The sequence below is a fragment of the Bombus affinis genome, unplaced genomic scaffold (assembly GCF_024516045.1).
Source record: "Bombus affinis isolate iyBomAffi1 unplaced genomic scaffold, iyBomAffi1.2 ctg00000070.1, whole genome shotgun sequence".
Lineage (NCBI taxonomy): Eukaryota > Metazoa > Arthropoda > Insecta > Hymenoptera > Apidae > Bombus > Bombus affinis.
In genome coordinates this window covers 512,193-529,101 of record NW_026108823.1, presented here as the reverse complement: position 1 = coordinate 529,101, position 16,909 = coordinate 512,193, and the positions used below count along the sequence as shown (strand labels likewise).

Below are 16,909 nucleotides of genomic sequence, written 5' to 3'. Positions count from 1 at the left end.
AGTTCACTTGATAGCGATCGGTGCTAGTAGAGCCAATGGACAGGTAGAGCGTGTTATGGGTACATTGGAAAATATGTTCACGGTAGTAGAGACGACCGGGCGGCCGTGGCAAGACGCGATTGGGGAAATACAGTTGGCTTTGAATTGCACCACCAACCGCGTGACAAACTCGAGCTCATTAGAACTACTAATAGGTAGAACGGCAAGACTTCACGATCTGTTGTTACCCGATAACATCAAAAGTATCGATATCTCCAATATAAGACGACAGGCAATAAAGTGGATGGAAACTAGTGCTAGGTATGATGAGGATGGATTTGACAAAGCTAAAGCTTAAGCGGTTAGGTTTAATCTCGGTGATTTCGTATTACGCAAGAATGAGGAAAGGAATCAAACCAAACTAGATCCAAAATTTAGAGGTCCACTTGTAATAGCAGAAGTCTTGGAAGGGGACAGGTATATCTTAAGGACATTAGACGGTAAGCGACCGTACAAGTACAGTCACGACAGGTTGAGGAAAATGCCAGATGGTCGCGTCCCTGCTGAGTTGGATGTCTGTAGTGAAGGCAATAACAGTGACCATGACGATATGAGCACTTCGACCTCGGAAGATCAGTAGCACTATGCCAGTAACACCCGGCAGAGCGAGTTCGCACGTGTTTCGGGGAAATAATGTGATAAAGCTCAGAGAGAACGTGTGATGTAGTTCACACGCTTTTTGTGGTAATAGTGTGATGAGGCTCAGTGAGAACATGCGATGTGACTCGCATGCATCTCGGGGCGACAGTGTGATGAGGCTCAGTGAGAACATGCGATGTGACTCGTATGCATCTCGGGGCGACAGTGTGATGAGGCTCAGTGAGAACATGCGATGTGACTCGCATGCATCTCGGGGCGACAGTGTGATGAGGCTCAGTGAGAACATGCGATGTGACTCGTATGCATCTCGGGGCGACAGTGTGATGAGGCTCAGTGAGAACATGCGATGTGACTCGCATGCATCTCGGGGCAACAGTGTGATGAGGCTCAGTGAGAACATGCGATGTGATTCGTATGCATCTTGGGGCGACAGTATGATAGGGCTCAGTGAGAACATGCGATGTGATTCGCATGCATCTCGGGGCGACAGTATGATAAGGCTCAGTGAGAACATGCGGTGTGGTTCGTATGCATCTCGGGGCAACAATATGGTAAAGCTCGGTGAAACCGTGGAACAAAGCTCTATGTGCTCACACGATCTAGAAGACCGAGATCCTTTGGAGTGCGAAATCGAAAATGGTCCATCATGCCGTTACGATCCGACTAATGACCTGCAGGATGCAACTATCACCTTGAATACTAACTATAACGCTACTAATTTTCATTATCTTTTATTTCTTTGCTGCCAAACCCCCGAACAGGATTTGTTGCTACACTGGACCCTTGCCTTATTCGAACATCCAGTTAAATTGTGAATAATGTCAATTGTATCGAGTCTAATGTTAGGAAACTCAATATTTTAGTTACACACGAGGACGTGTGATAGTCAGAATGGCCGTGTCGGAGATGAAAGAATACTGGAACCTTCCCTTCGGAACTTTGGGAAGACCCCTAGTATTGTAATTTAGATTTCACCATAGCCGAATTAAGAAACTGTTGTCATTCGATTCGACTGTACTTATTTGAGATTTATGATAGTGAGCTCGGGCTCGAGGCGACAACCAGTCGCCGAACGTAGTCGCGGTCAAGGGATGAACGTTTTGTCTAACAAAGGCATGAAGTAACCCTATAGCTCTCCTTAAAAGAAATACTTAGGACGGGGCACGACGGTAAGCATTTCAACGATTCCTGTCCCGTGGCTCGCCACACGCAGACTCTATTCTTTGAGTAAGATGATTACCAGATGTCGACGCGTCTCCACAGTACATGTTCAGCTAGCCCGAGGACCTGCTATAAATCTTAAGATCTGTTTAACTAAAGTCCTTCAAACCGACAAACAGTCCTCGTTCCAACTACGAGAAAATAGGAGAAATCTATTTTTCTCACGAACGACGCTTCCTCTTCTCGAACTTTCTCTTAAGGGCGGCTAGCACCCTTCCCTAACCACCAACATGGAAATTGACCAATTAACAGTAACGCCAATTTCCCTCACTTTCCGAATGAAGGCTTTTCTCCACGAATCCGATGATTTCGTGCCCTTGGGCACACCCATCATAGTTTTCCTCGACAGCGTTACCGTGATGGAGAACCACTCTCCGGTACGACCTCAAAGACGATTCAAGTAACTCTCAGATACGTAGTGATTGCCTCGTGCATTAACATTGAGTACAACTTAGACGCTGAGGAAAAGTAGAGTCCGTCATCCCCTTGACCGCGGATTCGTTAGTGAGCCTAGGATCATTGTCATTAGCTTCTCGAGTACCTAATTATCCGATTACTTGTCCAATTCCATCATAGTCATATTTGCACTAGTAAATATCTCCTCTATTGCATAATGATCACGTCTAGCGCCAATAGGGATTCGTTTCACGCCCTCAACCCTAACTCAAATCTTAACGCCGACCCGACATATATATAGAAGATTGCTTAGAATTTGGAGCTTAATAACATATCTCAAAATCATTGACATTAAAGAAGGTGAACCTTACTTACGAAATTTCCTTCCGTCAAATGATACATAAAAATTGAAAAAAATAATATACATAGTTTTGACTTTCTTCCGCATTATAATTTGAATCACTCGATTTATTCGACTAAAGATAATCAAGCAATAACCTCACTTTACACGTATTCTCATCACGTGAAATAGATCACATCAGGGATTTTCAAAAGTCGATGGAATATTAATAGCGATTAATTATTTATGGATGTATTCTGCACGGTTAAAGCAATCGCCTAGTGAATTATCGAGTTCCAGGAATATGAGCGGTAAACAGGATTGCAGCTATAAATGACTCTCTAACGTGTATATTAGAGATGAATTTGATCATTTATCCTCATAATATGAAATACGCTTTTAAGTGGAAATCATAATTAACAATTTCTGGCAGCGAAAAGTAAATAAATCGATACGTTTAAATCAATATTAGAATTTCTTAATATTTTTATCAAATTTTTTTATCAAGTATTTTAACATCGTAGAAGTGTCGTTGGAGAGAAATATTAGGTTGTTCCAAAAGTTTCTTTCGTTTTCTAAAGAAATGATAGATGTACGATATTTTTTGTTTTATATTATTTTATTGAATTATGTGCGATCCACCTTTCTCCAATTTAATATAAAATAACATAAAACAAAAAATCTATCATTTCTTTATAAAACGAAAGAAAATTTTGCAACAATCTAATAGAAATTTAGTTTTAACACAATATAAAAATGGATTGTTATGCCCCTAGGAGATAAGAACAATATGATTAATATTAATAATGAATACGTTAACGTAACGTAAAGCAGCTTTTGCAGAAGGCTATTACCTGAAAATGTTTACTAAAGAATGATAACATGAATTTTCTTAAGTACCCCATTTGATACTTAATCTGCTTTGTAAATACTGTACGTCCTAACTTTGAAAGAATGCAATTTTAGCCAGAATGTTTCAAATTACCTAGCCGTATTGTTTCCTTGTAATGTAATTTATATTTACATTATCTCGCGTAATTCTTTCCACTTTATTGACTTCTAAACGTTAATGTAATATAATTTTTATAATATAATTTTAATCGAAGTTATTTAAAATTTGTAGTATCTCATCCCTACTAGAATAATATTAACAAATGTGCAGAGCTCAAGTCGAATAACACCGGCTCAGATAAATGATCATCGAACTTACTTTTGTTATCGTCGATGTCAGTGATTTTGAACCAGCCAACGTCCATGGCAATCAATATTATTTAGCCGGTCTTAACGCAATGTAAAAAGAAAAAAAAAAGAGGAAGGAAGGAACAGGGAAGCAAAGAGATAAAACGAATTTTTCATTTTCTCGAAACTAGATCGAGTTTCAAGCTGCTCGTAAAAGAGTCTGTAGTCAATCCGACTAAATTCGACGAACCGCGCTTCAAAATTCCCAGAGAACTGTGATAACCATCGAAATCTGTACAATTTGTCGATTCATCGCTTGATTAAAAAATGGAACAAAATGAGGCTGATCAGCCGGCCTTTGAACTTCTAATGATCCCTATCGTTATACCCTAGGTTGAATGCTACGATATAAGCCGAAACAGCTATAAGTAGGGTTCACGTGATTGCCGCCATCTATTATTCACGCGTTACACATTCGCCAGACGGACGCGTCTAACGGTTGACATTGTTTTCTACCCTCAGTTCCAACGCAATTACGTTGCTACGTGCAATCAAGTCTCGAGTGAAGCTAATGATAAGTTGTTGTTCGATCCTACACAATTACTAAAATTATTCAAATTAAACTAATTTAGTCTAAAAAAACAAGTAATTTCGTTATATATTTCCTTTCATAATAAGCCATGGTTGGAATATAGTAGCTGACGAAAATATTCGTATATTTGTAGAAACATTTTAGGGCTGTATTATGCATAACGGCACTATAGAATTAATACTGTAACAGAATTCTACTATCATGGTTATGCTGGTAATATTCGAAACAAATCTGAAAATCTATGTAGATGTTGTAAGATATTCAGTACGAGTACTGTGCATTACTGGTATGTACATAATCACGACGAGATAAGGAAGGTACTGTTCTCTATTGCTCATCGCTACCCGTTGCTAGTAGCAACGTACTATGCATATATATCTCGTAAAGATTTTAAATGTAGCCAACGAGACCATTTTTAATATTTGACTATCGTGACCCATTACAGTTTCATCACTTTCGATTAATTGAACACGACCCGCACCTTAAGACTAAAATACACAATATAAGTATGGCACAGAAAATCTTTTAAAATTTACGGACGACTATTTATGGTATTTAAAGGCAGCAAAGATAATAATTAGCTGCGGATTTTCCTCGAATCGTAGCATACAATATGGAATCTGATTATTAAAAATTACAATGGAAATACAGTGGATTTCCATAAGATATTCGTGCTTGTGGCATTTTGGAAATAAATTCTTAACCCAAATGGACGACCTCGATACTCGAGAAATTTTGTGAAGCTGACGTCAATGGCGATATGTACTGTTGTTGTGCTATCATTTCATAGTAAGCTGTATTGATTGCACTTCTATTCACGGAATTGATTTATTCCACACAAAAGTTGACAACAATAATCGAAAAAAGAAAAATATATTACCGCCTTTCACATCAGCATACACAAGCACATAGGATTTCACACGAATATACACACTTGTAAATTCGACGAAACGATCAAATTTAATTATTTTTCGATTTTTCGGGCATCAAGTACTACATCAAACGTTACACATCAAACGTTAAAATACGGCGAGCATACAAAATGTACAAACCACTCTAAATTAATTAACTTTGAACGTTATTGATTAATTAAAAAAACCACTGTTGCGTTGAGTTTTACATTTTAAAAAGTTGTTATCCGTTTTTGCTTTGTTTAAAACTAAAAACAGGACTACGTTCATTGTAAGTCGTAAATATCCCTTTTATTTATTTAAACAAACAGATATTTAAACAAACAATTTATAAATATATAATTTATTTACGTATATTTGTAATATCTGTTTTATAAATTTGTACAACCATTTATCCATTTATCTATTTTATTTGCATATAATTTTTATAGACTTTTTTTTCTTTTTTTTTTTTTTTTTTTTTTAAGAACGAAAAATTGTGATTCTATTTTAAGACATGTCAGGCTGAAGCGATACGCGATATATATTTCTATTCGGATTTCACCGTCGTCGTAATCGATGCTATTGGAAACGTTTCACGATAGACGTCTTACAAGCGCTTGCAATGTCCGTCATGTGTAAGGCTCTACCACTGAATCGCGGCTGCCATTTAGTGATTAAGGTCGATCACTTAGAGACGTTAATCCGCCATAATGGTGAGCAATACATCGAAGCCATTATTGAAAGCATAGTTACGCGTTAATTTCATCGATCTTAGTCACAAATAGAAATGTACAAATTATAGGATTTCCAAATATTTAGTTTAGTTAAAAGGAGATATGAAAATGACAGGTATATTCAAAGGATAAAACAGAACCGTACGATTCTAAACTTTCAAATCATTATAACTATTTAAATTTGAAAAATCTTACTATATTTATACAATATATTTTTATTAAGAATGGAAGAAATTTCGAAAAATCCGCCAACACTTTTTACTGTCGTCTTGAAGCACACCATATGTTAAGCTTCTTCGTCGTTACAAATTTTATCGCGGATGTAACGAACGTTTCGAACATGTAGCACGCACGCGTCAACGCCTACATTTGGATTTTAAATATATGTTTTATGCATTAAATGTATTTGTACTTTCTTGCGCAATTTCTTTTAATTTGTTACGATATGGAGGGTTTAATTACGTTTAAGATATCTATCTGAATCCTTTAAATTCAATGTTCTTTAAAACATTACGTTACGTAAAATAATCGTTTTTCCACTTTATTGTATCATAAAATAGTTACTTAAATTCATATTACTTAAAGAATCTTCCTACAGAAAGAATAAAAAAGAATAAAATCCTATATGTTAAATTTTACGTGGTTGATGGAATACATAGCGATGACGAGAACTAACTACAGACAACAAGAAACTATTAGCGAAGGCAACTGGTGACTATGAATGTCGTCTTTATAATATGTGGCGACTAAGGAGAACAACTACCAACTACGGATAACAAGTAACAACCAACTGTCTCGTTTCTAAGGGGCAACTAACTTGCAATTATCCTCCTTTGATGGTTCCTGTAGCGTGATATACGTCTTGAACGTAGTTAAAGAATATGGTCGCTGCTGAATGGCGATTTGACAGCAAGGCGATCCCGCCAGCTCAAAGCTTGACATTGCAAGCTACCGAAAACCATTAATCTTGTTATCGAATATCTAGCTTTCAGAAGAACCCTTGTGATATGATATGACGTCATGACATTTTTATGACGAAGATGAACAAACAACGACCTCTAACGAAACAAATTTTTATTAAGTGCCGTATGTGGGTTGCAGGCCGGCCAACCAAGGAAATTTATCGAATGTATAAAGTAAAATATATACGAATATATTGGATATATCATAAAATGCCCGCGTTATATCGTCTAAAGAAAGCTAAAGAAACCGCATAAAGAAAGCTAAATTTAAGGAATTAAAAAATTGAAATACCAATTATAAGAGAGTTAATTAAATTCAAACCTATCGATGGTCTCATAAAGACCTATATTTCCTGGAAATTGATATCTTTCGAATTCTAAATTCTCCTTAGAAAGTATCATAGAGAAAATATGAAACTTGAAAAGTACATCACGCTGATGCCTCGATAAACCGTCGTGTCGATAAATCCATGTGTCCGAGCGATGAATTTTCCCCAAACAACAAAAAACTGAAGGGAAATCTTCTTTGAAGGACGTGACAAAAGGTAGGGGAAGCGGGAACAATGATCACGCGATAAACTGATGGTGTACGTATAGAACGTGTACGTATAGAACGTTGCGAGAGAATTATCGAGAAACAAAAAAAGAAAAAATAATCGTTGGCCGGCGCGACTATACGCTGTCGACGGGCAAACAGCGACTGAGACTAACTGAAACGAACTCTGTCGCAGTATGAGCACGGGCTGCGTTCGCGGGTCGATCGAACACGTTCTGCGCCTCTCCTCGGCACCGGCGTCAAAGCCACCCCCGATGGCTGCAACGCACTGGTGCACTTGGTGGTCCTTCCTTTTTCGTGTGATATTATACCAGCATCTGTGATGCCATTTCAAAGACCGCAATCAAAGCATTAAATGCCAGATTAAAGCGACGCGATAATATTACCCCAATATTCGTCCGTAAATGTTACCGTATAGATGTTTAATTAAGCATTATTATGCTTCGAATAATTTACTATCACATGAATCGTTCCACAAGAAAACATATGTTTCACTTTTCCCCGTAGTATGATTGTAATTTATAACAAATATTTATAATTTATAATTTAAAATATTTATAATTCACTGAAAGTATCTTCCTGTCACGATTATAGGCGTAAAATGTCAAATTAAAAGTACCAAATTAAAAACATATGGTATCCCGAAACCAAACGTACGACATGGCGAATCACGATGATACGATAAAAATTGATCTATGTCTTGATTTATTCAAACAGAACGAACTTACTCGAACTTTTCCAGAATAAACGATTTATCCGATAATATCCGTCACCAGCTTCTCTTCCTTCAACGGTAACAACTGACACCGAAAGCTCGAGAGACCCGAACGGTGAGACGTACCCAGAAGCAATGCAGTTACCTGGGCAAAGAGTCCCAAAGACCAAGGACGTAGGAAATTTCGAGAAACGGAAATGGAAACTGGAGTGGCGCGTCAATCAGCACTGACGGAAACTAATAAAAATGGAAAAAACCAAACTAATTCGTTTCACAAATTATTAAAACGATATTATTGAAAATTTCACTCGATTTTCTCGCTGCACACGTCAATATTTGTCGAAATATCAATATTAAAAAGTTAATAAAAAAAAATATCCTCTTTCTTCATACCTGTCTTTCTCCCGGGCGGCGAAGGAATACTAGAATGTTCGAGAACAACGGATACTTTTTGATTTTATCTCGATATCAATTTCAATCTTTTTAAACGAAATATAATCTGAACGATGAAACGTTTGATCAAATAATGTTCTTCGTTCGATGCTAAAGGAAATTGAGAAGAAACATCGAAAATTCGTTAATAAAACGAATTTCTTTGTTTCTGTTAGATAATAAACTTGATATACGTATTGGTTTTTAAAATCAATATAGCTAACCAATGGGCACACTTTTAACAAGGGTGATGGAACATACCAAAAATCTTTCAAGATGGTCTTGGCAACGGAAGAGTCGAAAATATGACAATTATGAATGAAAAATTCTAATATTTTACAGCTGGCAACGATAAACAACTCCAGATATTCTCCTAATTAATTTACAACAAATTCGCGTATATGATCGATAGCTGACGTCACTGTGTCCCACAGCCCTTGTAAAACGATAAGAATTTCCTGGAAAAACTTGTAGCCACGAAATGAAAAAGATGATAAAACTTCTAACAAGAGTACTGAGACGAGCAACTTTGTACTTACCCCTTCGGAGTAGGGAACGTGATTAAACGTCCGCGAGTTCGAAACTTTTGTAAGTCACTGCACGGCCGCTGCTTATGGTGGAAATGTAATAGATATAAGTACAGAGCGCATGAGCGAACTAAAAACGCGATATAGGGGTAAAGAGAGAGACCGTTCCGTCCTTCTCTAATGCCCGCGTACTTGTACCGGATATGTGTAACAACGGTAAACGAGCGCCGTCAGTGTCCACTAGTGTGCATGCCTGATTAAACAAGGATAGAAAATGCTTATATACAGCCTTCTCTTTCTATTTCCATGTCGCATCCATCTTACTATACAGTAGACAGGATTCGACTATTCCATCATTATATTCGCACCCTGCTTACGTGTGAACTAACATTGCCATGACAACAAATCGTTCGTCTCCTGTTTGATGCTCAGTTTTCAACGGAGTTGAAGGGAAACTTTATAAGAGAAAGGAAGTGACGGATTGTCTCAAAGTAATAAACGAAAATTCTCGTAACTATCGAAAAACGATAGTCAATACAAGGATATCATTATCACATTTAAAACTATTACAATGAACGGTGATTTATCGCTGCAAGGTACCACAAATAAGATATCTCATAATTTGCGAAAAGAGGTAAGGAATATTCTAGATTTTAGACTTTGGAACTTCCATGACAGTCATGAGTGTGTTTTGTCATTGATTTGCCATATTGCGTTTTTCACAGTTGTTGTTCATTTTTTGCGATATTTTACACTCGCACATAGTATCTATGATTTTTTCTTTCGATAATTCTTATAATTATTGTCAATAATTAATTATTTATAACCATTTACGCTGTATTATATATCATTAAGATTTATCTTTGCACGTATCAAGATAGTAGATAACAAAATTATGTTTATAAATTTATATTATGTGTATATATTTAGATATCTTCTTAGTTGCAATTTTTTCGAATAATATCGGCGACCAATCGAAATAGAAATTAGTGTGGAAAGAGGGGAAGGAACCAAAATTTGAAAATCGACATCGGTAACTCAGTAGTTATAGAGTAACTCAATCGATAACGTAGATTAACTAGTTATAAATGAAAATATATTTAAATTCAAACTTTAAAAATTAGAAATTAAAAAGCAGAAGGCAAAAAATTATCGCCGAGGATTTATATAATAATAAATAGACAGTATATTCTTTTTGTCTGTCTTACCTAGAAATAAAACAGTTAATTGATGATTATCGTATAGTGTGTACTCATAGCATAAAATTTGTTCAATGAATTAAAAATTATATTTTTTAGATATGTAGACATTAGCGATGTATTAATCCGGGAAGCTCGTCTACCTCGGAAATATCGAGTCTGCGACAACGTCGATTTTGAAATTATTCTTACAGAATATGAAAATTATTACAAGATGAAATTCCAAAAATATCCTATATTGTGCAAGAAAATAACTGAAAAGGAAATAAAGACGAGGGAAATGACAAATGCGAACAAAGTGTAAGAATTTAAATTATTTAACACTATTCAACGTTCTCAACGTATTCAACGTATCGATTACAATATCATTCAATCTTTGAAGAAGTAGTAAAACGTGTCAAATCTGTTAGCAAACAAACGAGAAGTGAGTCTGTATCTGGGTCTGTGAAAGGGAGGAATGCACAACAGAAGATGAGGGGTGATGCTACGGATGATATTAATCTCGCAATGACAGTGACATCAATTTTCGCCAATGAAAGCGATGAATCTTCATCAGAAGAGGAGAGCTATTTAACATCTTAATGGAACAATCCACGCAATCAAAGATATCAAAATAGGCTCAGAAGCTTTATATAGACAATCTGGAATTATGGAAGATTATTGAAGACATTTCATGCGTAAGTTATTTTCGATTAATATACGTATTGTAAATATTGATTTCAGTAAAGCTTTAAATAACGAATTACATAACATTTACGGAAATTAATACGGAGATTATGCGCCATTTCATCTTTGTATTGTCGCAGGAAATCATACTGACAAAATTAAATGTATATTGGGACAACATCGTAGGCCTAGAGGAATGTAAATCTGCTATTAAGGAGGCCATTGTGTATCTCCTCAAGTACCTTATCTTTTTTAAAGGCCCATTTTCTCCCTGGAAAGTTATTCTGCTATACAAGCAATTACGAAATAGGGAAGACGATGTTGGCGAAGGCAGTCGCAACAGAATGCCAATGCACCTTTTTTAACATAACGGCCAGCTCATTGGTGAGCAAATGGAGAGGTGATTCCGAGAAGTATATCCGTGTAAGTTGATTTCCTTTGTCTATGAAGAAGAGATTCTGGAATATATCGTATATAATAATAATCATATATAACTAGAATAGTTGTTTGGAAAACGAAATGATATTACGTTCGTGATGAAACAATGAATTTAAGGAATTTTGAATATAATATTTAATAAATAATAAATACATTTGTTAAACTGAACAGGTTTTATTTGAACTTGCCTATAATTTTTCGCCTACAATTATTTTTATCGATGAGATTGACTGGATAGGCACAAATAAAGGAGTAAACTGTACATTGTCTGAACCTGCAAAGAGATTCAGATCAGAACTTCTTTCTAGATTGGATGGATTAGTATCTAACGAAAATTCTAATGTAGTTCTTTTGGCTGTAACTAATTGCCCTTGCTATGTATATCACGCTATTTCAATGTTTTCTAAGTAGAAAATATCTTAATATCATAATTATTCATTATCTTAATCTTAATTATTGTGTTGTGCGGAATATTCCTTTGTTATTATTAATATAACAGAACAATAATATTTATTGTAAATATATTATTAGGGACATTGATGCAGCTTTACGCAGATTCCTTGAAAAGAAAATATACGTATCATTACCAAATGAAGTTACTCGACTTGGTATGTTCAAATTATACCTTAGCAACCAGTTATTAGAGAATATGGATATTGTAAAGCACATAATAAAATCTACTGAAAAATATTCTTGCGTGGATATAAAATTGCTTTGTAAGCAAGCATGGCTGCTAGAAATAAGTCCAATATGGGAAAAACTTGAAAAAAAAAAAAGAAACATCTGTTACGACTTTGAAATATGAATTAAAGAATTATGAAATAATAGCAAAATTGTTAAAAAACAATGTCACCTACAGTTACGGATGTGGATAGATATGAAGCGTGGAATAAATATGTATGCCATAAGAACATATTTTAAAAAATATAAATGCTTATCATATAAAAATATAAAAATATAAAAATATAAAAATATAAAAATATAAATGGTTATAAATTATTAATATAATTATCGTTCGAAAAATTGTTCGTGTGCGTGCATTTATGTGTGCGCACGGGCTATAAACAAGTTTGAAATGTTCGTTCTACATATATACGTGGTATACATATTCCCTTATAATATATAATATGTGTAATCTGAGTGGTAATATATCCACGTATTACATATGTGTTAGTGTATTTTATCGATAATCTGTCTTTTATTTCCTCTTATCTTATTAACGCATGTATGGGCGCGTATATGCGCCGGGCGAAAGCTATGGTTATATATGGGATTGTTAACAAATAAGAATTAATCTAGGTGTTATTAAAGAAATTTGTTTCACCTTCTAAACTTTTTGATGATTGGTTTACTTTGAATATTTTGCATATTTTTGCATATCATGAGCATTTTGTACATTTCTATACATTCAAACTTTCTATGAATATAAAATGATCCGCACTACTATCTACTTCATAGTATACTCTATACGTTTAAAATGCTCCATTAGAAGCTTAAATCTATCAAAATACAGCTCCTAGGGAAATGTGAATTTTCACATGAACACATAATATCGATTTTCTCATTGAAACGTATAGGCAGGTATATACTAGCATAAGCCACCTTCGGCATTTGGCCGTATGATGCAGCACTAGCTCTGTAACATAGAAAACCATAGGCGTCAGTTCTTCTTATTTCCTCTTTGATATATGTTTACTTTAATGTCACTTATTCAGACGCTTGATACATTGTCGGAATGAAATTTTAGTAATGTGCAAGTAATTGTGAGTAGATTAATAAAGTATAATAAGATATTAGATTCATGTACATAGATTCAAGTGACATCAATCTTTATGTCTAGTATATACATGTGTATTGATCTATAAGTCAGTGTTAAAATAACAAATAAATGGCAGAAGAAGGAAAGAAGATTTCCTTCGGTTTTGCGAAATCTATTAAGAAACCTGTGTTAAAAAATGCTATTCCACAAGAAAAAAAGAAAGTTGATTACATTGAATGCCTTGATGAGAAAGGTATTAAAGTAATAGGAGGGTGAGTTCAAAAAGTAAAATTTATAATCAAGAAACATATAACCTCAATCTAACCTATAAAAATCACCAATAGCGGAATATATATATTTGAAAACAATTTTTTTATTTCAGTGAGGAAGAAAAAAAAGATGAACCTCTAATTATTCCATTACTAGGTTAAAAAACCTGGCATGATAGAATTCTTAATAAAATAGATGCAGACATTTTCCTTCCGAAGGCAGATAAGGAAAAGGTAGGAGACGCTAGTGTTAACGAGGCAAAATCAAAGCTATCTAATGGAAAAACATCGCCAATAATATCAATAAAGAAAGAGCCAGTTGAAGATAGTGAAAATAAAGTTGTTACTTTAGAAGAGCAAGCGACGAAAGAAATCATTGAGGAACTTAAGTCAAAGAATAAATATGAAACTAAAACAAATGATTTAACTTTACCTTTAGTAGAAGATGAATCATTAAGAGGCAAAGAACAGGTACGTTATCAACATATTGATGTGCAATGCACAGATGTATTACATTTGCATATTATAAATATCGTTTTCTATTTTTCAGTCTACGTTAGAAGATTATGAAAAAATTCCTATTGATGCTTTTGGTGTAGCAATGTTAAGGGGAATGGGATGGCAACCAAGAAAGGGAATTGGTTGAAATGAAAAGTATGAATTTTACTCTGGATTAAATTAATTATATGTATTTAATACATCACTTATTGGAAAGTAAACAGAGAATATCATTTTTTATTTCACAATCGTTTATTCTAACTATTACAGATTAGTAGCAGCTGTCATACCAGAATTACGACCAAAAGGTATGGGTCTTGGAGCAGACAAAGTAGCATTGCAGAAGAAAAATACAGATTCCAAAAAAGAAGAGGAAGAAGTTAAAATCGAGAAAGGAACATTTGTGAAAATTATAGCTGGAAAACAAAGTAATAATTATGGTCAAATAGAAGGATTCGATGATGATGCAGGAAGGCTCATAATAAAACTAGCTCTTGGTGGAAATATAATATCTGTAAATGAATTTATGGTATAGCCAGTGACTAAATCAGAATATTCTAAGAACTCAAAAGTTCAAAGTTAATATGAAGTGTTAGTTTTTCATTAAGGGACATTTAAGAAAATAAATTTGAATTGACATATACATATAAAGACATAATCGGACATGTAGAGAAACTAATTCAAGAGTACCTGTAAGTGTGTTGTTGCATGCAATTTTTTAAAGGTCCCTTCTAATTTTATATAAAATATGATAAATGTAGATCGGTCCGTCGTGTCCAGTAGTTGGGTGACTAGTGGGTTGTGGTGGTTGTTGACTCTTGTGCTATATCTGCTTCTGGACTTGTGTATTTCATCTTTGACTGTAGGTATCTTGAGGTCTCGGTGGATTGTTTCGTTGGTAACATACCAGGGTGCATTTAATAGGGATCTTAGCGTTTTCAATTGGAAGCGTTGGAGTATTTCAATGTTGGAGTTACTTGCTGTTCCCCATAGTTGGATTCCGTAGGTCCAGACAGGTTTTATTACGGCCTTGTAGAGGGTTATTTTGTTCTGTATGTTTAGTTTGGAGCGTCGGCCCGTGAGCCAATAGAATTTTCTTAGTTTTTCCTTTAGTTGCTTTGTTTTTTCGGAGATATGTTTTTCCCAAGTTAGCCTCCTGTCCAGGGTCATGCCCAGGTATCTTACGGAGTCCTTGCTTGGGATTATTGTGTTGTTAATGGTGACCTGGGGGCAGGTTTGTTTTCGGAGCGTGAAGGTTACATGGGAAGATTTTTTTTCGTTTATTTTAAAACCCCATTTTTGGAACCACTTTTCCATGGAGTCGAGACTTCGCTGGAGAGTGGATGAGGCAATTGCCGGGTCTGCGTGGGTAGCTAATAGTGCTGTGTCGTCGGCAAATGTTGCTATTGTTACCTCGTTTGATATGGGTAAGTCGGCAGTGTAGATGGAGAATAGTAGGGGTCCGAGGACACTACCTTGCGGTATGCCGGATTTTATTGGGAATGTTGCGGAAGTGGCGCCTATACATTTAACTATGAATTGTCTGTTGGTTAGGTAGGATTTTAAGATGGAGTAGTATGGGTGGGGTAGGATTTTTTTAAGCTTGTAGAGTAGCCCTTCATGCCATACTTTATCGAATGCCTGTTGGATGTCTAGGAATACGGCTGAGCAGTATTTTCTCTTTTCAAGTGTTTGGCTGATTATGTGGGTTATGCGGTGGATTTGCTCTACTGTTGAGTGTTGTTTTCGGAAGCCGCATTGGTGATCTGGGAGAGTCTTCAATTCTTCTAGGAGTGGAAGGAGACGATTCGTGAGCATCCTCTCGAATAGCTTAGACAGGGTAGGTAAGAGACTGATTGGGCGATAGGAGCTGGTTTCATATATTGGTTTACCGGGTTTGGGGATGAGGGTGATTAGTGAGATTTTCCACGCCTTAGGAAAGTGTTCAAGGCGGAGGATGGCGTTAAAGATTGATGCGATGAGTGCAATCCCTTTTATGGGAAGTTCCTTGATTGCTTTATTTCCTATTTGGTCGTGACCTGCTGCTTTCTTGGGGTTTAGGCGACTGATTGCTTCTATGATCTCTGCAGAAGTGAAGGGTTGAATAGGAGCGGACATTTGGAAGGGAGTGTGCAGGTATTCGGTGACGTCCTCTGCGGCTATGGAGGAATGGGGTTGGAATACTTCAGTCAAATGTTTGGCAAATAGGTTGGCTTTTTCTATAGGGCTACGCGCCCATCCACCCTGCGGGCGGCGGATTGGAGGTATTATTTGTGGGGGGCGCGTGAGTTTCCTGGAGGCTTTCCATAGTGAGTAGTTTGAGTCGGCTGTGGGGGACAGGCTGGCGAGGTATTTGTGAAAACGGTCATTATTGTAGTTCTTTATGATTTTGGATAGTTTTCTAGTTGCGTTGTTTAGTTTGCGTTTGTCCTCCGGTGTTCTATGGGTCTGCCATATCCTTCTTAGTCTACGTTTTTCTGCTATTTTTTTTAGTATGTACTGGGGGTATTCGTGGTTGCTGGTGGACGTTTTTGCCGGTGTGGAGACGCGGATAGCGTTTATTATGCTCTCATTTAGGTATTCCGTGGCTGCTTCGATTTCATCATTGGTTTTTAGTGAGGTTGAGGCTGAAGTTGTGTGGGTAAAGACTTCTCTAAAGAGCTGCCAGTTGGTGTGTTGGTTATGAATGGGGCCATTAGGTGTATTCTCGATGATAGTTGAACTGACTGTTACTATCACGGGGGAATGATCAGAGGAGAGATCAGCCGAGGAATTGATTTGGACGTGTCTTGACGAGATATTTTTAGTTATGAAGAAATCAAGGAGATTGGGTATTTTGTTTGTATCGGTGGGCCAGTGTGTGGGTTCGTACGTGGTAAGGTAGTTGAGGTTGT

The 16,909-nt window shown here is 36.1% G+C and overlaps 2 protein-coding genes and 1 long non-coding RNA gene across 35 annotated transcripts in view; 1 reads left to right on the top strand and 2 right to left on the bottom strand.

Moving 5' to 3' along the window:
* Positions 1-16,909, top strand: part of LOC126927031 (G-patch domain and KOW motifs-containing protein-like) — a 730,127-nt gene that overhangs the window by 496,966 nt on the left and 216,252 nt on the right. For 8 of the 33 annotated variants that reach the window (XM_050743343.1, XM_050743321.1, XM_050743320.1 and 5 more), the window contains exon 2: positions 13,631-13,674. The exons of 9 other annotated variants lie outside the window; for them this stretch is intronic. In XM_050743343.1, coding sequence (XP_050599300.1) covers positions 13,631-13,674 — 44 coding nt within the window. Of the gene's footprint in view, positions 1-13,198; positions 13,525-13,630; positions 13,989-14,067; positions 14,172-14,285; positions 14,525-15,569; positions 15,860-16,909 lie in introns of those variants that run through there. 16 more of the 33 variants (XM_050743329.1, XM_050743331.1, XM_050743330.1 and 13 more) reach the window with 8 other exon arrangements.
* Positions 10,682-11,293, bottom strand: LOC126927065 (uncharacterized). The gene is made up of 2 exons (XR_007715119.1): positions 11,143-11,293; positions 10,682-11,026 (listed from the first exon to the last, which is right to left on the bottom strand). It is a non-coding gene; the product is annotated as an uncharacterized LOC126927065 (long non-coding RNA).
* LOC126927061 (uncharacterized) lies at positions 11,348-12,968 on the bottom strand. Its single transcript, XM_050743434.1, has 3 exons — positions 12,814-12,968; positions 11,678-11,763; positions 11,348-11,493 (listed from the first exon to the last, which is right to left on the bottom strand). The coding sequence occupies exons 1-3, from the start codon at positions 12,885-12,887 to the stop codon at positions 11,351-11,353; spliced, it is 303 nt and encodes a 100-aa protein (XP_050599391.1). The 5' UTR covers positions 12,888-12,968; the 3' UTR covers positions 11,348-11,350.